This window comes from Equus asinus, chromosome 25, assembly GCF_041296235.1.
Source record: "Equus asinus isolate D_3611 breed Donkey chromosome 25, EquAss-T2T_v2, whole genome shotgun sequence".
NCBI lineage: Eukaryota > Metazoa > Chordata > Mammalia > Perissodactyla > Equidae > Equus > Equus asinus.
Genome location: NC_091814.1, coordinates 16,649,243 through 16,671,219, shown reverse-complemented (window position 1 = coordinate 16,671,219; position 21,977 = coordinate 16,649,243). Strand labels below are relative to the sequence as shown.

General features: G+C 50.6%; 2 protein-coding genes across 4 annotated transcripts in view; one reads left to right on the top strand and one right to left on the bottom strand.

The window, feature by feature from the left end:
* Positions 1 to 7,757: 7,757 nt before the first annotated feature.
* On the top strand, positions 7,758 to 16,511 carry UBE2Q1 (ubiquitin conjugating enzyme E2 Q1). Its single transcript, XM_014836837.3, has 13 exons — positions 7,758 to 8,187; positions 10,473 to 10,577; positions 10,919 to 11,023; positions 11,662 to 11,712; positions 13,287 to 13,427; positions 13,659 to 13,743; positions 14,026 to 14,086; positions 14,294 to 14,384; positions 14,504 to 14,562; positions 14,664 to 14,712; positions 14,997 to 15,092; positions 15,478 to 15,544; positions 16,021 to 16,511. Exons 1-13 carry the CDS (start codon positions 7,861 to 7,863, stop codon positions 16,050 to 16,052), a joined length of 1,269 nt encoding a protein of 422 aa, XP_014692323.3. The 5' UTR covers positions 7,758 to 7,860; the 3' UTR covers positions 16,053 to 16,511.
* A 1,397-nt stretch (positions 16,512 to 17,908) lies between these two features.
* Positions 17,909 to 21,977, bottom strand: part of TDRD10 (tudor domain containing 10) — a 47,248-nt gene continuing 43,179 nt past the window's right edge. For all 3 annotated transcript variants that reach the window (XM_014837114.3, XM_014837113.3, XM_014837115.3), the window contains exons 9-13: positions 21,485 to 21,632; positions 21,074 to 21,219; positions 20,657 to 20,811; positions 18,984 to 19,054; positions 17,909 to 18,798 (exon numbers count right to left, since the gene is read on the bottom strand). In XM_014837114.3, coding sequence (XP_014692600.2) covers positions 18,766 to 18,798; positions 18,984 to 19,054; positions 20,657 to 20,811; positions 21,074 to 21,219; positions 21,485 to 21,632 — 553 coding nt within the window. In that variant the 3' untranslated portion in view covers positions 17,909 to 18,765. The remainder of the gene's footprint in view (positions 18,799 to 18,983; positions 19,055 to 20,656; positions 20,812 to 21,073; positions 21,220 to 21,484; positions 21,633 to 21,977) is intronic.

Here is a 21,977-nt window from a genome sequence, read left to right as displayed (position 1 = left end):
CTAAAAGCAACTTATTTAACATATCCTCAGTTCCTGAAATTGAGGGAGAAAAACAGGACAAGTACCAGAAAAGGTCTGGAGAGAAAGTGGGATGACTACAGGCTCCATAATGCACATGGAAATGGGCATAAATCTACACCACAAGCTCCAGGGCACGTGCATGAGAAAAACATGTAATAATCTCTTAAGAATTAAGGAAGATTTGGAATCAAGGAAAGGAGTAGAGAATAAAAGCCTTAAGGAAAAGGGAAGGAAGGTGGGCAGTCACTCCACTTGGGGACAGGGTCAAAGGCAGGAAGAAGACCTACCTTCAACAATTCAGATCAACATTTGGGTATCTACTGTTTGCCAGGAATTGTATAGGTGTTGACGAAGCAGTGATCAAAAAGGCCCAGTCCTACCTATTAAGGAGATCACAGTTCGGTGGCAAAGACTTATTACACAATGTATTGGCTGCTCTAGTAGAGATATAAATGAGGTGCTATGAAACACAGAGGAGAGACAGGTTAATAATGGAGATGAAAGTTGAGATTTGAAAGATGAGAAAGCCAATAAGACAAGGGTTTAAAGGCATTTCAAACTCCTAAAAGAGAGGGGCAGGGAGCTTTACATGTAGTTAGTACTTGGTATTTCCCTCTTTTGGTGGATGCTGGGTGTTCGAGGAAGGCTGTAAAAATCTTTTTTTATGAAAATCTCTCTCTGGAGTGGTTGCTTGTCTCTGGTTTGACCGACTAGAGGGTCACTTGCTTGCTTGAAGCCCTTGGTTGCTCCCAGATGCTCCCTTCAGGCCAGTCTGGGCAGCCTGTTCATCTTGGCTTCTACCTTCTCTTTTCAAAATCCCCAGCTTTTACCTCAAGCTTCATTCCAGCCTTGCAGGGAGTGAGTCCTCTGAGCACAACCACCCAGTGGCCAAGGAGAGCTGGAACACTCTCCTACCCTTCTGCCTCCCACACACACTGCTTCCATGTCCACCAGCAAGAATGGCAGCCAGGGAGAGAGGACCGATCTGGAACGAGGCAGGGTGATGCGTGGACAGAGAAGGACCAGCCCTGAGGCAAAGGAGTGACCAGGCAAAGTTTTGTTGGGACGCTCCCATTGCTTCTGATGGTAAGGAACATTTTCTCCTGAAAGGCATTACAATCAATGTTATTTTCCTTCGTTTAAGATATTTTAAATTAAAAAATTTTATTACCAGAGTAATACATATTTATGAAGAACAATTGGAAAACACAAATTAGCAAAACAAAGTAGGTACCAAATAGATTCATAATCCTACCTCCTAGAACAGAAATAACTGTTAGCTCTTTATATATACATATATCCAAATTTATATATATGTATCCAAACTTATGTGTACTTAGATATAACATACAAAAAGTATATAAATTGTAAGTGCACACAGCTAGATATTTTTTCACAACATGAACACAGACATATAACTCCCAGTCAGATAAAAAAAAGTAGAACATTACCAATATCCAGAAGATCCCCATATGTTCCCTCCTAATCATTATTCCCTCCTTTTCAAAAGTAATATCTTGGGGTAGACAAAGACAATCTCTGTATGACCTCACTCATATGTGGAAGTTAAATATGTAGACAAAGAGAACAGATTAGTGGTTACCAGGGGAAAGGTGGGGTGGGGGGTGGGCACAAAGGGTGAAGGGGTGCACCTACAACACGACTGACAAACAACGTACAACTGAAATTTCACAAGGTTGTAAACTATCATAATCTCAATAAAAAGTTTTAAAAAAGTAATATCTTGGGGAAGAGGGTAGAAATCGGGGGTGACTGCTTAATGGGTACTGCTTGAAGTTCTGGAACTAGATAGAGGTAAAAGTTGCACAACATTGTGAATTACTGAATGCCACTGAATTGTATACTTTATAATGGTTATAATGTATATAATGGTAAATTTTCTATGTGTCTTTTCCCACAATTAAAAAAAATGACTGAAAAAAAGTAACCACTATTCTGACTTCTAACATCAGAGATCAACTTTGCCTGCTGAATTTGATATAAATGGAATCATAATCTTTTGTGTCTTTTTAAACACTGCATTAGTGAGAATTATGGCCATTGTTGAATGTAATTGTAGTTCACTCATCTTCACTGCTGTAGAGTATTCCACTGTATGACTCTATCATCGTTTATCCATTCCACCACTGACAGATATTTGGGTTGTTCCCTATTTTGGACTATTAAAAATAATACTGTCATGAACATTCTCATTCATGCTTTTGGTGTATAAACATATGTATTTCTGTTGGATACATAACTAAATCGAGTACATTTTATTTTTTTAAAGCACACTGTAATATACCTTTGTAACCTTCCTTTTCCATTTACTATTTCTCAAACATCTCTCTATACCAGTAAGTATTCTTTGATAACTATTTTTAAAAGCTGCATAGTATTCCATTGCAGCTAAATTTTTGCACTTACCTTTAATAATTTCCAAGTGAAACTGCTGGCTCAAAGGTTTTGAAGTTTGTTTTTTTAAAGATTGGCACCTGAGCTAACAACTGTTGCCAATCTTTTTTTTTTTCAGCTGCTTTTTCTCCCCAAATCCCCCCAGTACATAGTTGTGTATTTTAGTTGTGGGCCCTTCTAGTTGTGGCATGTGGGACGCCGCCTCAACGTGGCCTGACGAGCAGTGCCATGTCCACGCCCAGGATCTGAACCAGTGAAACCCTGGGCTGCCGAAGCGGAGCGTGGGAACTTAACCACTCGGCCATGGGGCCGGTCCCTGAAGTTTCTTGATTAATTATTTATTGCTAAATTGACCTCCAGGAGAATCTATATTCTCAAGGTTACTCTGGGGCCTCAGGCTAAAGCACCAACCGCCAAGATTTCTACAATCTTGCCTACACTGAGCCCTCTCCTCATCTTCTTCCTCTCTTCTACTAAGTCCCTCTTCCTTTGTCTCAGGCCTTTCTTCCCGACCTCTTCTACTTTAGGGCCTACTTTTTTCAGAATGTCCCCCTACTTCCATCTAAGTTACTTCTACTTTCACATTCTTTCTTGGAAGTTAATCCTGACCACTATCACCCTTCAAGGCCCTTACCCTTCTTGACCACTGTTATTGCGTTTGTCACACTGTATTACAGTTGATGCTATCTGGCTCCAGTTCATCCATTACCATGTGCTCCTGAGGGCAGGAATAAGACATACAACAAAAACGATAAAATAAGGGGGCCCGGCCCTGTGGCCGACTGGTTAAGTTCACGCGCTCCGCTTCGGCAGCCCAGGGTTTCGCCAGTTCAGATCCTGGGTGCGGACATGGCACCGCTTATCAAGCCATGCTGAGGTCACAACCCACATGCCACAACTAGAGGGACCCACAACTAAGAATACACAACTATGTACCAGGGGGCTTTGGGGAGAAAAAGGAAAAATAAAATCTTAAAAAAGAAATGATAAAATGAGTGTCAGCTGTCATATAAGGACCCCCTCCTCTGTGCCAGGATTTAGACCGGCCACTCTCCACAGGGACTGTATCTTATTCGTCTCTGCACCCGCAGGGCCCACTACAGTTCCTGGCAGAGCATAAGCGCTCAGGACTATTTGTTGAGTCAGTCACAGAATGCTATGCTTCTGGGAGCAAGTCAAAGGAGAAGGCTGCCCACTCTGCCCCAACAAGGGCATCTGTTCACTCTGATAACACATGTCCTTTTGGAGAAAAAAAAAAAAAAAATCCCTACAATCCATTTTCCATAGAACAGCCAGAAGAATCTTTTAAAATTTAAAATCAGATCATGCCACTCATGGCTTAAAATCTTTCAATGGTTTCCCACTGAACTTTAAATAAAACCCAAATAACTTACTGTGGTCTCCATATATGGCCCCTGCTTTCTTCACTGGCTTCATCTCCTACCCCCCACCACCACCCTTTCATTAGACTCAAGCTATGCTGATCCTCTACCAAGCTCTTACTATGTGCCCTGTTCTAAGCACTTCTCATGTGTTATCTCACTTAATCCTCCCAACAATCTTATGAGGTAGGTACTATTATGATCTCCGTGTTACTGATGCAGAAACTGAAGGACAAACAGGCTAAGAACTTGCCCAAGGTCACACCATTAACAGCTGGCAGAGCTGGGGTTCCAAGTCCATGGTCTCAGCCAGTATATCATTAGTTTCCTCCTTCTCGACCATACCACCTTTGTTCTCACTCAGGGTCTTTGAGGTTGTTACTCCCTCTGCCTAGATGCTCTTCCCTAGTCCCTCCCAGGCCTGCCTTCTCCTCATCAGATCTCAGCTCAAACACTGCCTCCCTAGAAGACCTCCCCTGACTAATGGACTTTAACCCCCAGTCATTCTCTCCCACATGACCCTACCTTAATTTCTTGCATCTACTTACCAGTCTGGTACTCTTCTGGTTATTTTATTCATCTGTTTATTATATGACTCTTTGCACTATAATGTAAGTGCCATGGAGCAGGGATCCTGTCTCTGCTGCATATATTCATACCTAGACCAGAGTCTGACATGTGGCAAAGCCCCAAAAATGTGTATTGAATGGTCAGGGCCTCCTGACTTTGTAGTAGTAACAATCATCATAGCAGTAGTAGTGTTAACATTTGCTGAGCAGTATACTCTACACCATCACTGTGTTAATCATTTTACATATCTCATTTCATCCAAACCAGCACAAACACCCACGCTGCAAGGCAGAGAGTATCATACCCATTTTACAGACAAGGAAACTGAGTTTCACGGAAATTAAATAACTTTTCCAAGGTCAGATAGCTAGCAAAGCAGAAGAGCTCAAAGCCAAGCTCAGTTCTGTCTGATTCTCCAGTCCATGCTCTTTCCACTCAGCTGTGCTGCCCCCTTTATGGTCCAAGTCAAAGGCCAGCTATAGCCGACTCTCCAGTTAACACCATGGCTCTGCCTCTCTCCTGAACTCAGAACCCACACCCACTGGATGTCTCCGGGAGAATGTCACACATCGCCTCCTCCCTCCACACACTCAATGTTCATAACCCAACTCTCCACCTTTCCCACAAAACTCAGCTCTCCTTTAGGAAGTCTTATTCTCTTTAGTGCTACCACTATTAGTTACCCAGGCTTCCAGAGCTTCTCAAAATTCTAGTGATCTTTCAATCTTCCTTGATCTTAAAATAAAGCCCAAGCTCCTAAACATGGTTTTGAGTATCTGCCAAGATTTAACCCCTGCCTACCTCTCTCTCTCTCCCTCATTGCTCTCTCTCCCTCATTCTAGAGACAGGCCTTCTTCCCATTCCTCCAAGTTGCCACGGTCCTACCTCAAAACCTTTGCACATGCCGCCCCTTCTGCCTGGGACAGTGTCTGGCCCTTCCTCCTCCTTAGGTAATTCTATTATTCTTCAGAATTTAGCATGTTACTTGTTCAGGGACGCCTTCCCCGATCCCCAGCCTTGTTCTGCTTTGAGGCACTCACCATAATTGCAATTGTGTGTCTGACTTTCTCCCAGGCTGAACACACAGAAAAGGTGAGGACTAGGTCTGTCCCGTTCAATGCTGCATCCCCCGTGCCTCACATGTAGTAGATGCTCAGTAACTATCTGTGGATCTTCTCCCACATCCAGTGAGTCAGCTGGCTTTGTAGACCCTGCCTTTATCACGTCTGTTTCCCCCAATAGAATGTAAGCTCCAGGAGGGCAGGGATTTCTGTTTTACTCACTCTTGCTTCTCCAGCACCCAAGTATTCATTAAACGAATATATCCATAACTTCCTTTCCATTTCTAATGCCCCTGCTCTCCACATTTCAGCAGAACACCAGATATGACGCCACACCAGGCTTCTACATACCAGAGGGCTCTCCCAGTCAGAAAGCTGAAATGCTGAACAGACTAGCAGAGAAAGAGACAGACAGACCTCATCCCAGTGACCACGATGTTTGAGTTTCTTCATTTGAGACTTGGAGTTTGTGCAACATTGTAGGACTCTCTCATCATGTTGTTTTCTTCTAATTAAAAACCTTTACAAAATATGGAGTTCAGGATCTTCCAAAGGACTGCATTTGTGGGTTTCTTGGGTAAGGGCTGGAGTCCAGTGACATGTGAAAACCTCTTGAGAAAGCACGGGAGGAAGGCAGAGCGAGGTAGAAGGGTGTGGGCTTAGGAGACATGCCCAGGAACTCTGCTTACCAGCTGTATATTCGGCAGTAGTCGCTCCTTTTCCCCACTTGTAAAACAGGGATAAAAATGCTTACCTTGCAATGTTGTTGGGGGCTTTAGAAATATTTGCAGGATACACTGGCTCAGAAAGTGTTCAAAAAATGGGAATTCTTACCACAGCCTTTTATGCTACCAACTTGCACATACAGATACAAAGGTGCCATGTAGCTAACTGTTCCGTCTCCCCAAAGGAGCTAAATGGCCCCAGGAGGACCAGGAACACATCTCAATCATCTTTAAATACCCAGAGAACAACTTAGCCAAAGGCGTTTATCAACCATCACTGACTACATTAATGAGCAGCCCAGTACGGAGCACCGAGCTGCACACTCAGCTTCCAACAAACGTTAACTCATTTCAGTCCAAGTGGGACAAGAAGATGGCAGTCAGGCCAGTTGCTCCAGCAGCGAGCGGGCCAGGCGGAATTCAGAAGGCCCTACCACAGGCTAACACCTGCCCTTGGCAGAAGAACGCCAGCTCCTGGTGTCTGGAACCTCACCCAGCTTTGTCCTTTGTGATAGCGCCACCTAGCGAGGGCCCGGAGGCACTACCGTCTACTCCGGGCAATGCCTGGACCACTGCGACAAGGTGTTAGCCGCTCAGGCTTGGGACGCGGAATGTGGTCCGCCCGAACTCGTGTCCTGCCATCTGAGTGCCAGGTTAATGGTTTAGACTAGAGATGCGCTCCTTCCACGACCCCGCGGGGAAGCCCATGCCGTCCCTCCCCCAACCTCGTCCAGAACTGTGGGGCGAGTCAGCTTTCCACTACGATTCATACACAATTGACCAGCCATCTATCCCAGGACACTTCACGGTCTCCTCCAATCGAATCCTCGCGAGTAGGCAAAGCAGGCATTACCCTCATCAGAGTCACTGTACAGATGAGGAAACTGAGGCTCAGCGGGAAGGGGTTAACCCAAGGTCACATAGCCGAAGCGGCAGGGCTGGGACGAGAATCCAAGCCTCTCGGAACGGGGTCGGTGGCTCCTTCCCCCACCACAGGCCCCTCATTCATGTGCAAACAGAGCATGCCACTCCCACGGGGCGGGGGGAGGCTCGGGAGCCCTGCGCCAAGAAGCAGCGTGGGGCGCAGGATAAACACGGCCCAGCGGCGACCGAAAGCCCCCTCCTCCTTCTCGGCCCACCGAGGGCCGGCACGCTCGCCGCGGCTCGGGGGCGGAGAACAGGGGCCCAGGGAAGGAAACAGGGTCCCGCGCGAGGACGCCCTGGGAGCACGCGGCGCCGGGTCACGTGAGAGGGGAGCGCCGGCGAGGGTCGCCGCACGCACGCACGCACGCACGATGTACGTAAACACGCACTGAGGCGTTGAAAGCCGCTAGCCCGAAGCCCCGGGTCACATGTGGAGGGTGGCAGTCGAGAACGAGGGGGCGGGAAAAAGGGAGAGGTCACGTGAAGGAGGCCAGCGCGGGGAGGTCACGTGAGGGGGGACGGAGGCGTGGCCGCCGGGGAGGAGGAGGAGGAGGGGCGCGCAGCTTCCGGCGGCTGGGGGGGGCCGGCGAGCGGAGGGGGGGGCCCTGTCCCGGAGGTGGCGGCGGCGCCATCTTGGCGAAGGGGGGATCAGGAAGTGCGGACCGCGGCGGCGGCGGCGGCGGCGGCGGCGGCGGCGGCGGAGCCCGGAGCGGAGGCCGGAGGCTCCCGGCCCGCCGGCCCCGGAGCGGAGCGGAGCGGAGGATGCAGCAGCCGCAGCCGCAGGGGCAGCAGCAGCCGGGGCCGGGGCAGCAGCTGGGGGGCCAGGGGGCGGCGCCGGGGGCCGGGGGCGGCCCAGGGGGGGGCCCGGGGCCGGGGCCCTGCCTGAGGCGGGAGCTGAAGCTGCTCGAGTCCATCTTCCACCGCGGCCACGAGCGCTTCCGCATTGCCAGCGCCTGCCTGGACGAGCTGAGCTGCGAGTTCCTGCTGGCTGGGGCTGGAGGGGCCGGGGCGGGGGCCGCGCCCGGACCGCATCTCCCCCCACGGGGGTCGGTGCCTGGGGATCCCGTCCGCATCCACTGCAACATCACGGTGAGGACCCCCTCGCTTGCGCCTCTCCGGGGGCCCCTTGTCAGGGACTCAGGATCGCCCTGTACAGTTTTTTGCTCTCAAAGGACCAAGGAGGCCGAATCCCCTCTCTGGGTTCGGCACCTTCTCTTCAGGTTACACTTGTTTCTGCCGCTTGAGGTTCTGCCGTGCACCCAGAATCTCTACCATTGACCCTTCGTAATGAGGGACACCCCGACATATGGCGCCTCGACTGCCCCTTTCCACTAACCCACCCACACCCCAAGGTTTATGATTTTGGGTCCTTTTGGTTACTTCACGACTTTACGTTGTCACCTAGCAATGCCCCTTCCTTCCCTTAACTCTCATCTCAAGGTTCCAGGCCTCTGCACTGACCTCAGCTGGAAGGACCTCGCTTGGAACTCGGCACGTTTCATCGATGCCCCTTTCTCAGTAGTACCTTTGACTTAGGACGTTACCACCTGTGGGATCCCTGCCCAGGCGTCTCTCATGCAGCCCCTCTTTGCTTTCTGAGTTTTACGAAGTGATAGTTTGCAGCTCACTGACTCCTCTTGTTTCGATTCCCTTTTATTCTGGTGTAACCTCTAACTCTCCTCCTTTTGCCCCAGCTGGTAGCAGATCTGCCACTCCCCTCCTGTTCCCTGTGGATGTCTCCAGTTGCCCTGGTTGTTGCCTTTCCTGGTAATGATGGTGCTGTCTAGGGCTGTCCGTTTTATTCTGAGTAGGAGCAGTTCCTTTTCTCCCCAGTGAACGTCTTTCCATCCTAGGCGTGCTGGACTAGGAGACACCTCACATGTCTCCTGTCTAGTCTACCCTCAAACGTCCCTTGAAGAGGGCTCGCCTCTGATAATCTGGGAATGTCTGCTACTGCATGGTGTGGCACTTACATTGGTTCATACTACCCGCTGTGACAGTGTTCTCCCTGCTAGGAGCATTGGTTAAGGAGCCAGGGGACAGTACTTTATCCAGGCAGGCAGACTGCAAATGTCAGTAGTTTGGGGAAGGACAGATTTGTGAATTGTCTGGCACTTAGGGGCCTGAATTCAATTTACATGATTCTTGTTTCCTATCCCTTTCCTTCATCAAACCAGGTCGAGGTTTGGAGAGGCAAGCCTCAGCTTGGGTGGGATGATGCCCCACCAAAACTCGTGTGTCCCATTTCTTCTGTCTGCTCCCATTTCCCTCCCCCACTTTTTTCCCTGCTAAAAAGTTATTATTGAAGGACTAGGTGTGGCTTAGTCAGGTGAAGACTCCAGTATCTTTGATAGTTTGTTTTCCTCCAGCATTGATGATTAGAGCCATGGCAGAGCTAAGACCCCCGTAGAAGTGGCATGCGTGGAAACCTCCAGAGTTAATTTTCTTCCTGAATTAAGCTTCCAGTTCCTTAAGGGTAGGTTTGCCCCCTTCTAGCTGCCCTTGCAGTTGCCAGAGGCCGTCTACTGTCTGTCTCTGGAAGGAAGTTAGTTTAGAAGGTTCTCAGTGAGACTCCCTGTGGCCCCTATAGAGGAGACTTGGCCTGACTGGCCCCCTTGGTTTGGGCAGAGGGGGAGTCTGGTCAGGCTGCATTTGGCACTGTGGCTCAGGAATGCTGGGAATGTTAGCAGCGTAGGCTTCTTTCTCCCAGCCTGCCATGTGGAGCCCTACAGCCTACGCCTGGACCAAGAAGGTGGCAGGTTCCCAAGGGAGAAGTGGGGAGAGTTGGCCTTTGAGGGGTTCTCTTGGGAGTGAGGTGGGGAGAGTCTTCCTGCTACCGTTTTACTATTGGGTTCTGGAGATATGATCTAGTCTTTATTCCTCCTTCCCTAGCTAAAATGAAAGTGAGCTGCAGCCTCTGCTTTTTTTCACATCAGTGTGATTGTGATGAGGCGATCCCTTCCTCAGCTGATTATGGAGTTTGAAAAGCAGGAGGGTTGGAGGACGCTGTGCTGGGTGTGGAAGAATTTCAAGTCTGGAACTTGTATAGGCAGCACAGTAGATAGGAGGCCTCCCTCACTGTTAGCAGTTTGGCTGTGCTGCTTTCTCTGATGTATACTCTTGAGGAAAGAAAGAAAAGGGTCCAGGCTTCTTGGAAGGGTCCTTCCAGGGACCTTTTCTGCTGGTCTAGGATTTGTTGGCAAGCTGCTTGGTTAGAGACTGACCTGCTGAGCTGGGCTTTTATGTGTGTGTAATGGGGGTGAGGGACGAGCAGAGGGACTAGAAGTCTTGGGAAGCTGAGGGCAGGCAAAATCTAGCTTTTCCCAGAGTCCTCCATCTTGACCACTCTACTCTCCCTGCTCTTTTCCCCTCAGGAGTCATACCCTGCTGTGCCCCCCATCTGGTCGGTGGAGTCCGATGACCCTAACTTGGCTGCTGTCTTGGAGAGGCTGGTGGACATAAAGAAGGGGAATACTCTGGTGAGGGGGCCAGGTTGTTGGGGTGGGGGTGCATTTTCTTCCTATGAGGCCCATGTCCTGGAGACATCCTGTGAAAGGGAGATGTATCTGGAAAGTGGATGGTGCAGTGGGCTCAACATTTGGGGCCAGACTTCTTAGAGGAATTGCTTACTGAAGCCAGAGGGAGAGCCCTGCACCAGCCCCAGGATTGGTCCAGTAAACTCCTTCCTGCAGCCACATGGTCCGTCAGGTTTAGGGAACTAGGTGCCAACATGGGATCTAAGCTAAGAGCTCATCCATGCACCAGTCCAGATTGGGGTGGGGAAGGAGTATTTGATGTCACTGTGGTCTCCTACCCCCAGCTATTGCAGCATCTGAAGAGGATCATCTCCGACCTGTGTAAACTCTATAACCTCCCTCAGCATCCAGATGTGGAGATGCTGGATCAGCCCTTGCCAGCAGAGCAGGTGAGCAGTGGAGGGGCTTGGGGCCCTGTTGTGCAGCCTTGCCTCACACACAGCACTCAATAAACACATGTTAATTGAGATGAATCTGTAGTAGTTTCTCTTCACCTCTACGCACTCCAAACACACAGACATTTCGTGACTCCTGGTCTCTTTCTTTTCCCGATGGGAATCTAGCTAAATGGGGCACTAGTAGCTTCACCTCTCTCTCAAAGCTCACTTTCATGGGCAGCATCCTTCATGACAAGAGGAAGGGGGGAATTTTTACCACTAGCAGTAGTAGTTGGTGGCCACTGGGGACCCAGGCCCCTGGTCAAGAACTGAGAACACAATGTCAGTCTAGAGACAATTGAGTAAAGGAGGGTTTCTTGGGAAAATTAAACTGGGATTTGTGAGGTAGGTGACAGAAACAGCCATTTTGCTTCTCTTTGATTCTTTGGCATATGGTAGGAGGATAATAGGCTGGTAGTGAAGTCATTCCCTGGGCTGTTGCTTCTACTCAGATCTGGCCGGTAGAGAGGCTGGCAGCAGTATGGGCAGGCGCACAGTTTCCAAACCTGGAGCCCAGGGGACTAGGTCAGAGGCTGCCTTCTAGGAAGCCACCGGGGCTCTGATCTCCATCTTTCCCCTCCCCACCGCAGTGCACACAGGAAGACGTGTCTTCAGAAGACGAAGATGAGGAGATGCCTGAGGTAGGCTTGCTGCCTAAGGCGGCACTGGCGGGAAGCTCGCTCAGTCTCAGCATTGAGCACCCACTGTATACAGAGCTCCAGAATAGAACTGGGGAGAGGAAAATCCCAGAGGAATAAGGACGGGTTTAGTGACCTGAAGGAGCAGTCAGTGTAGTAGAGGAGGCAGGGCACCCACATTCAACCACTGAGGACAGTGAAGTGCAAGTCTATGTAAATCAAGCAGCCAGTTTATTTCAGATGGCTTTGGAGTCAGACCTGAGTTCACATCCTGTATCTCCTAGCTGTCTTAATTGGAGAATTTTGCCTAATCTCATTAAGCTGTTGTCCCCTTATTTATAAAATAGGATTATAACATCAACTTCATTTGGTTGTCTTGAAAATTAAATGAGGCATTGCATGTAAAATGCTCCATACAGTACGTGATAAGTGCTAAATGATCTGATATATTCTCTAAAAACATGGATACTTTTCTGGAATGTAACATAATGGTTAAGAATTTGACCTTCAGAGCCAGACCGAATTTGATTCACGTCTGAGCTCTACTAAAGAGTTGTATGACTTGGGGCGTGATAGTTAACCTCAGGAGACCTCAGCTTCCTCATCTGTAAATGAGGGTAATGGTACAATAATGGCATGGTGGCCGTAAGAATTAAATGAGCTACAGTGAATAGCATCTAGTACAGTACCTGAGATATAATAAACATTCAGTAGATGTCAGCAGCTAATGTAATAATTAGAAGGTTAGTATTAACTGTGTCTTGCCAGAGCGAGGAGATCACACTGATGGCTTTGTTTCCGAGCATTGGATTAGCGACCCGGGTTCTGAAACTTCTGTGACTTTGTTAGAGTCTTAAGATGCAGAAAGGGCTGGTGATATATGAAACGTACCTCCTCTCAGACAGTGGACAGCCTTCTGCGCCACCCCTCCAGCATCTGAGGGGGCAGAATCCTGGATGTGGGCTCCCCCTCCCCCATGCATAGTGAGCTGCTTGCTCACTTAGAGCAGGGTGAATAGGGGCTAATTCTGTTCCTGACCTCCCTCATTTGCATCCTGGCAGTGGGTGCCTCTGCACACCTGACTTGGGCCCTGCACTTGTAGGGAGGGCACATTGCTGATCCAGGTTTCTCCTTTAGACTTGGAGTGGCAAGAAATCCTGGGTACGACAATCATCTGGTGAAACCTTAGCTTTGAGTCACAACATCAAGCCAGAGTTTCTATAAATTAAGGAAGAGTTTCTGCTGCCAAGGGAGAGTTTAGGGATGGTTGGAGCAGGGTCAGTCTGGGGAACAAGAGGGCTGAGCCCCTGCTTGCTTTCCCTGGGTCCTCATATAGTTCTGCTGCTTGAGAACTGCCTAGGAGGAGAGATTGACCTTGTTATTTGGATTGTGGTGGGAATGGGACTGGGAATTGTTCCAGAAAAGGAAAGGGTATCGTGTTCATTAGCCTGCTAGCTAGACCACCGTGTATTAACTTGCAGCTCTAGGCCAAACGGGACTGAAGGGGATGGCCTGCCTCCACAACCTGTGTTGGTTTCTTTCTTCCTCTACCCCACTCCCATCCAAATCTCCTCCAGGACACAGAAGACCTAGATCACTATGAAATGAAAGAGGAAGAGCCAGCTGAGGGCAAGAAATCTGAAGATGATGGCATCGGAAAAGAAAACTTGGCCATACTAGAGAAAATTAAAAAGAACCAGAGGCAAGATTACTTAAATGTACGTGCCTTCTAGGGAGAAGCTGAGCCAAGGGGTTGGTGGGCACTGGCTGGGAGGTGGTAGGCCATGGTATATCAGTCTGGGGAGTAAACTCCTTTTTTTTTGGTGGCTTATGGATGTGCCTAATCCTTGCCAAAATCCTGGGCAGGCTGCCACACTGCCCCTAAGGTCTAGTGTGCGTATTTCCAAACCCCATGACTGTGGGATGTTTCTGTCATCCCTCCCTTGCAGGGTGCAGTGTCTGGCTCGGTGCAGGCCACTGACCGGCTGATGAAGGAGCTCAGGGATATATACCGATCACAGAGTTTCAAAGGCGGTGAGTTTGCCTCAGAGGGGCCTGAACTGGAGCTTCTCATAAAGAAATATATGATAGTGGTAACGGGCCCTGAGAGGTTTGGGATATACAAATGCTTGTGAACTTTCCAGGCCAAGAATGGAACTCCTCAAGCCCATGGTTTAGATTGGATGCATGTCCATCTGGGGTGAACCTCTTAGAACCTTCGATCTTTTTTCTCTCAGCCTGGGAAAGGGATCTGTATGAGGGACCACTTACCACCTGGACTGTCCTAATAACACCTATCTTCCTCCTCCCTTTCAGGAAACTATGCAGTCGAACTCGTGAATGACAGTCTGTATGATTGGAATGTCAAACTCCTCAAGTGAGTGGGGACTCTGGGATTGGAAAGGAAGTTTAGTGTGAGTGGTGGGAGTCTCCAGGGCAGTGCTGTGAGCTTGTTAGTTTCAGGGTCCCAGGAGCGAGTGTGGGCACTGTTTTGTCCCTCTGCTGCTAGCCTAGGGGTGTGGGAGCTGTCATGAGGCTCCTGAGCTGGGACCAGGAGTGTGAGCCCAGACTTGTTGCTTCATAGAGTTGACCAGGACAGCGCTTTGCACAACGATCTCCAGATCCTCAAAGAGAAAGAAGGAGCCGACTTCATCCTACTTAACTTTTCCTTTAAAGTAAGACTGTTTCCTTTTCTAGTTCCTCCCGCCTTTGCCTAGGTGTCCTTCCCTGCCCCGCAGTCCTGTGGAGGACACTGGCCTCCCCTCCCTGATTGTGGCCTCTGTCTCTCTCTCAGGATAACTTTCCCTTTGACCCACCGTTTGTCAGGGTTGTCTCTCCAGTCCTCTCCGGAGGGTGAGTGGCTCCAAAAGGGCAGAGGGTGGCTCCTGTTGCAGAGGGGAAGGCAGGGGTGTGGAGCTTTTGCCAGGCACAACTGACTGACCTTTCTTCTGCAGGTATGTTCTGGGCGGAGGTGCCATCTGCATGGAACTTCTCACCAAACAGGTGAGTGTGTGTCTCGCTCTTGGCTAGGCTGCTGTGGGCAGGGCTGGGCCGAGCTTTACTCCCCCACACCACCCCCCCCACCACGGGTTGGGTGATAGGCACAGTGTGGCCCTTTCATCCTGCCGGGCAGGGCCTCACCCACTGACCCAGGCAGGCAGGTGATGGCTGTTCCGGAGTGAAGGGCAAGGGCCCTTCTGTATATGTAGCTGCTTGCCGGAGAACAAGTGCAAGGTTTCTCTGAAAACTCTTCTGACTAGTTTGCTTTGTCCCTCCCTGTTGCCCAGGGCTGGAGCAGTGCCTACTCAATAGAGTCCGTGATCATGCAGATCAGTGCCACACTGGTGAAGGGAAAAGCACGAGTGCAGTTCGGAGCCAACAAAGTAAGGAGCCCGGCCTGGGACTGTGGGACAGCCCCACATACAGTCTGGGCCCCTAGCAGGCCAGGTGCCTTCTTTCAGGGACCGAGAGGATGAGGCCTCTGGGCTGGCAGCATCAGATGAGCAGGCCTGGGATATCCACAGTGGGAGTAGGATAAGGGCTTTGGTCTGAGAGGCATCCTAAGTCTTCTGGGAGGGTACGGGTCTGGAAAGGGAAGGCTATGGCGTTGCACCCCAAAGGGACCTTCCAGATGGAGGGTACTGTGTCAACAGAGCAAAGTACTGGGAGCCAGGACTCTGGGTCTCTGGGTGGTGGCAGCCTATGGAAGGTGAGGGACAGTAAGGGCACAGCTGGCTGTGACCTGATTTGGTGGTTTCCTCTCCCCAGTCTCAGTACAGTCTGACAAGAGCACAGCAGTCCTACAAGTCCTTGGTGCAGATCCACGAAAAAAACGGTGAGGCTGGAGCCAGGAATCGAGATTCGGACACTTGCCAGGCCTGAGGCTTTCACTTGCAGCCAAATAGCAAGAACCCTTTCTTTTGGTTTCTGAGCCTTTACCACCCATTAACACAGCACCTGCACCTGTTCTCCAAAGAAGGGCTGGAGGTGGCTAACGGCCTCCTCTTCTCCCAGAAAAGCACCAACCATCATGCCACCTGTAGGGTTGGCGCTGCTCCCCTTGCCGACCGCCCTTTGAGAAAACTCATCTCACTCTTCTGTCATCTCAGGTTGGGCACCTCATTCTCCCTTTCCTTATGATCTCCAGGTTGGCAGTTTCTCAGCTTCCCATACACCTTCTCTCCCCGCTTGCTGGGAATCCCTTCCTAGGATCTTTTCGCCTGTAACCCTGAAGATGTCTTCTGTCATTGCTGTTGTGAGGGTGGGCTTCAGCCTCCATCTCACTGACTGTTTTGTTTGGTGTCTTTGCAGGCTGGTACACACCCCCAAAGGAAGATGGCTAACCCTGGAGTGTCCTTCCCCTCCTCCTTCCCCAGGCACCACTGGACCAATTACCTTTGAATGCTGTATTTGGATCTCACGCTGCCTCTGTGGTTCCCTCCCTCATTTTTCCTGGACGTGATAGCTCTGCCTATTGCAGGACAATGATGGCTATTCTAAACGCTAAGGAAAAAAAACACACACAGAACTGTTTCAAGTACTCAAGACTGACTTACAGACCAACCAACCACCTGGCTGGAACCCTTGCTAGCAGGCATTCTTATAAAAGAAACTTTCAAGCCTCCTTATATTGCTGGAAACTCAGCTGTGCTCCAGACTAGAGCCTCCTTACCTATGCTATGGATTTTTAATTTATTTTCTCTTATTTCATGTACACTGCTTTTTTTGGTTACAGTGTATGATGGATGTGTATGAAAAAAATGTATCTTTGGGAAAACAATTACAGTTTGTTAATTTGAAGATGTGCTGGTCTTGACTCATATTTATTTTTATTCCCACATCCCACCCCACCCCCATCCCCTGAAGTACTTGGGTGGTGGGGAGGGGTACCAGGTCCACTGTGGCTGTGGTGAAGATGATGAGAGGCTGTACTTTGCTACTGAAGCCAGAGAAAGGTGGAGCTGAAGCACACGCCTGGCTCAGCCCCAGAGTTCTCCTGAAGGCCTCTGGAACGACCAGCACTTGTTTCCCTTGGAGTGCAGAGCCCAGCCTGCTAAACCACAATGCAGCAGGCTGAAATGATGACCTTAATTCTTAGGGCTACTGTTCTTCTCTAGTCACAGGTGTTTTCAAATTTTTAAGGGAAAAAATGAGGAAGGAGGCCTAAGAGGCTGCTTCACAGAACTGCTTTTAAATGAACTGGGGACGGAGGCACAGTCTCCGTGTGTCTGTGGCCTTCCTGGTCTCAGCAACACAATCTTGCTACAACCTGGCATTCACTGGTTCCCTACACCCTGGACACTGGCTCCTAACGAGCACTGAAAGGTGTTCCTTGGTAGCTCCTCTGGTCATCCTGTCTCTTACTTCATTTGGTCTTGTAAGAGAAGATGGGCATAGCTCTGAAGTAAGTGGCTTGGTTTGGAGAATTATGGATTGTCTCAAGCCCCTCCCATACGGTGAGTCCTACTGTTTGAATGTGTGTGGGGGGGCGGGTTCTGTTCTCCTGTGTCCTCAACTCAGGCTCTGGAACTGCTGGGAAGGGGAGAGTGAGGTGGGAAGTCTGCTGAGCTAGAACTGTCAGGGCTGTGGTGTCTGTACACGCTATTTGAAGGTGTGGGCATGATGTCTGCATGTGACACGCACTACCTACCTGTCTGGGTCACTAAGCTTGCTCTCAGGCTGAGACAGTCTCTTAGGACAGACTGTGCCCACAGGCTGGACAGTGACTGAAATGACAGACTAGGGACGGCCGAGAAAGTCTTAGAAAGCCCAGATTCCAGACAGCTGCCTAGGAACCTGTGGGACGCGAGAGCTCTGCAATGCTGTTTGAGACACAGCAATTTTAACAGTGGTCATTTAACCCCCTTTTCTTTGAAGGGATTTTAATGTCTTGCTGCTTCAGGTGGATGAGTTCACTGGTCCCACTCAATGCTGCTCTAACTCTACCCACGCCCACCTGAGATGGGGTGCTAATATATGTTGAGATTGAGATAAAGAGGGGACCCAAGGGGAAAACTCATTCCATAGAGCTGACACCTGGTTTTCAAGGCCTCTGTGGCTTTCCTCAGAACTTATCACCAGCCCTGGCTGGAATGTAGATTGTGTTTTTAGTAATGTGTACTGTGAGCTGTCCTCTGTATAATGTATTTTGTAATGTATTTTTCTCATCTACCAAAGGATGAAACAAATAAAATTATTTAAATAGTTTGGCTCTAATAAAATTATTTAAAGAAATAATTGGGTCCATGTTCACCTGACATAAAGGAAAACGCCAGCTCCTGAGTTGTATACCACCAATACTAAGAGAATCTTCCACTGTTCCCGTCAAACCTAACACTCCCTTTTATGACCTTAAGTTTAAGGTTCTAATGAAATTACAAAGCATAAAAAAGAATCAAGGCCCTATCATCCTGAACCAATTTTCTGCTCTCCACTAAGGCAGGCAGAAATGAAACAAACTTTTAGGTTGTTACCGGATCCCTCGCGTGTGCATCTATATCCCCGGGCGGGGGCAGCCCCAGAGTCCAAGGATGGAGCTGAGGGAACGCGTGAGGCACATGGCTGCTTCTCAATCTCACCACGGCATTTCAGGAGGCAGGGCTGGGAGGGGTGGCCAGACAGGAATGGATCACCCCAAACTTGTGAAACATGCCAACGTTTATTCAAGTTGATGGCTCACTGGCTAGTGCTCCCCACCTGATCCTACAATGGAACGCCAGAAAAATTAAGCAGAATCTTAGGGCAACTGATATGGCACTATATGGTGCAAAGAAGAGACACAGAAAGGAATACATGGGCTCCCTCAGGCTTTCAACCTCATAGAAGCTTCCTATGTTTGGTTCAAATGTTCATGCTGAGTTGGGGAACCAAAAATACGACAAATTGGGACTTCACTCTCTCTTTTTTGAGAGGTGAGCTGGGGGCAAATGGGAATCAAATCAATGCTGGGCACCGGTGTGGCCTATTCACCCCCAAGGCCTCGAGAACGAAAGGGGTACAAGTGGGCAGCGCCGGCAGAATCTGGACCAGGGAGGGAACACACTGATTGTAGCCACGTTATTTAAACTCTTCAAACTTCAGGATGTGTGACTGGAAGAGAAACACAAAGTCTCAGCGGGAAGGAAGGACCGTCCCTAGCCAGTCCACCAACCCCTTGGATAACTTCAGTTTGTTTCGTCAAAGGGAACACAGGCCAGGAAAACATGCAGGATCGAGGCTGCAGCTGAGAGCCCGAGGGGGGAGGGGAGGGGAAGAGCTTGATACGGGGCAGTTACCTCCAAGTTCAAAGCACCAGTGATCTTCCCTTTGAGGATGCGATGGATAACCTGATACGAACTCAAAATGTCTACAAAACAAAACACAACAACAAAACCTTGGTGGCACTTGATCAGGCAGGAGGAGCAAGGGAGGGAAGCAAGAGGCCGCGGTGGGGAAGCGCTCTGGCTGCAGACCAGCTCCTCCGGACAAGTCTCTGCTAGTCAGTGTGAACTCCCTGCTGCCAGGATAAAATGAGGTGGTAAATGCTGGAAAGGTGGGGGAGGGCAAAGTAAGAGCACATAAAAGGAGGCATTATTATTGTTGTTAAAATAATTACAGGGATCTGGGCTGTTACATTCTCTAATGGGAAATTCTGGGGACAGAAAATTGTGTTCACTCAACTCTGCTCTGAGAGTTTGGGCTGGAGAGAGAGATGGAGGTTAAAGAGCAGAGAGGCCTTCACCACAAGGAGTGAGCACTCTCACGGTGGCAACAGGCAGGGCAGCACACTGGTCAGAAACCCACCTTTCTCCCCTACTCAGATCCTGCCATCCCCCCAAACTCTGGGACTCTATGCATGAAACTGGCTCCTATCAAGAGTCAGACCTCAGTTCCCAGCTTTGCTATTTTCTTGTTATGAAACATAAAGAAGGTCCTTTCACTTTTCTGAGCCTTACTTTTCTCCTCCATAAAAGGAGGAAAATTGTACCCCTGCCTGCCTGACCTCTCAGGGCCGTCTCCAAGTCCACACGAGAGTGAGCACCCCCGGATCTGGCCCCTCTGACAGGCTGGGAGCTGCTCTTTGGGGCGAGGGCCCCTCTGCTCTGGGCCACCCTCCAACACCCAAGCAGTCAGGCTCAGCCGACTGGAGCTCCGAGCTCTGGCTGTCAGCTTGTTACTCCCCAGGCTGGGCAGCAGGGGCCCTCTTCATGCAATGACCCAAGACAACCTCTGGGGGGTGCCCCCTCCCAGGGAGCCTTGGCTCTGCGCTGTGTGGAGGTGCTTTTCCATCTTACTGGTTGTGTGTGTGTGTGTGTGTGTGTGTGTGTGTGTGTGAGAGAGAGTGTGTGTGTGTCCGTGTTTCTTCACCTCCACCTCTCCTCCTCATCCCCCAAAGCATTCTGTCATCCTCACATTTCACCCAACCCCAATCTTCAGAAGGGGCAGAGCAAGCACGAGGCCTCTCCATTTCAAGGATGTAGGAACTGAGGCCCCGACGGGTGTCTGGATCTAAAGTAACGGCCCATCAGGAGAAGACCCCGAGTCCAGTGCTTATCCCTGTCACTAGCTTTCAAATTTTAGTTTTCTTCCAGAACAGAATCCTTTTGCAATGAAATCTTAAGCAAAATTCAATGCACATAAAACAGATGAGAGCTGACCGGCGCTGGCAGAAGTGTGGTGAGAAGCCCGCCCTCCCTGCCCCACCGGAGAACTTGGCCTTCGGGCAGTACCTGAGGTCTCTCTCGGGATCTCGGGGCTCAGAGAACCCAGGTGTGAAAACCAGCACTCAAGAGGCAGCTTTGCAAGGGGCAGATGCCAAAAACTGGGGTGAGATCAAAAGACGAGAGGCTGAAAGGCACCCCGAGGGCCTCTGGCCCCTTGCGCCATTCGCCGCTGAGATCTGGGGGCAGGCACAGCATCTCCCACCCCTGACGTCTTCAGGAAGAGCGGGGAGAGGAGGATGGTTTACCTTTCTCCAGCATGAATGGCTGAGTCAGAGGGGGGATGGTCCAGAAGTCGTCGCTATCCAGGCTGCGCAGGGACTGCACCGGGATGGTGGCCGACCGGCCAAAATCGATGAACATGACCACAGCCCAGGCGTCCACCCGGTCCAGCACCCAGCACCTGGCCAGAGGGAGAGGAGGGCTGTTCCACCTGCTGCCGTGCACAGAGCTCCTCAAGAAAGAGGGCTTGAAGGTCCAGACGGAGGAGCAGTGAGTTTCTGTGCTTTTCCCTTCCTTGGACAGGGAAGCGGTAACAAGCAGACAAGATCTTGAGAGGAAGCAGCAGGAAAGAAGCCAGAGTCCAAAGGAGGGAGAAAAGAGGGAGGGGAGGCGCTGCTCAGCCCGCGGCCTCTCCTGCACCCTCCAGCCCCCCGGGCACACACCTGTTCCAGGCCCGCCCGTAATCGCCCAGGTGGTACTCCGCCAGACAGCGGGTCCCGCGCTGCACGGCCCAGTCCTGCAGGTAGGGCTGCCGCTCCTCCGCCTGGGCCAGGGTGCTGAACAGCGCCTGCATGTTCCGGTGCAGAGTCTGCAGATGGGACAAACGCAACGGGCCTCACTGCCTGCTTCGCATCACACATCTGTCTCTGTGGATGTCACCTGTTACTCCAGTGTCGCTAATTGGCCCCAAGGGAACCAAACATATGAGGTGGGAGGGAGGAGGACACTGAAGCCAGGGATCGGACTGCGGTCACCCTGATCTGCACCACTGACTGGCCCCCACACCACACTCACCCCAAGAAGGCTCCGCGGGAAGGTGCCGAAGCCCAAGAGGGCCACCAACAAGCCCGTACCTCAGTGACATGCATGGCCCAGAAGAATGGGGTCTGCGGGACGATGCTGGTCACCAGCAGCCCCACCTCCCCGCCGATGTTGTGGATGGTGGCCAGCCAGCACAGGTCTCGGAAGCACTCCCTCAGGAGCAGCACCAGGAAGGACCCTCTGCGGGAGGAGCAGGGAACAAAGGGAAGAGGGAGAAGGAAGGAGCGATTCCACTGGCACCGTCCTGGAGGATGCTGGGCGGGCCACAGGCAGGAGGATCACCCTGAGCTGGAGAGCCGCGCTCACCCCTCCGGGGTGGGGGACGAGTACTCAAGGCATCCTAATGCAGAGCAGAGGAAGCACCGTGCCAGGGGGCCCAGGGGCTTGGGAGTCTGGGAAGGGGGAGCAGTGAGGGAAGCAAAACACACCGGGGAATGCCATAGAGAGAGACAGGCAAAAGCTCTCGCTGGGCTGACCCTGAGCCTGCCAAAGTGACTCATGAACCTCTAAATGATGCGAGTGTGG

What these genes read in the sequence shown, in the direction of transcription:
- UBE2Q1 (XM_014836837.3), top strand. Translation starts at nt 7,861, where the DNA reads ATGCAGCAGCCGCAGCCGCAGGGGCAGCAGCAGCCGGGGCCGGGGCAG. An exon ending in AGAGGCAAGATTACTTAAAT is followed by an intron (nt 13,428 to 13,658) that starts GTACGTGCCTTC and finishes CCTCCCTTGCAG; the next exon opens with GGTGCAGTGTCTGGCTCGGT. An exon ending in TGGAACTTCTCACCAAACAG is followed by an intron (nt 14,713 to 14,996) that starts GTGAGTGTGTGT and finishes CCTGTTGCCCAG; the next exon opens with GGCTGGAGCAGTGCCTACTC.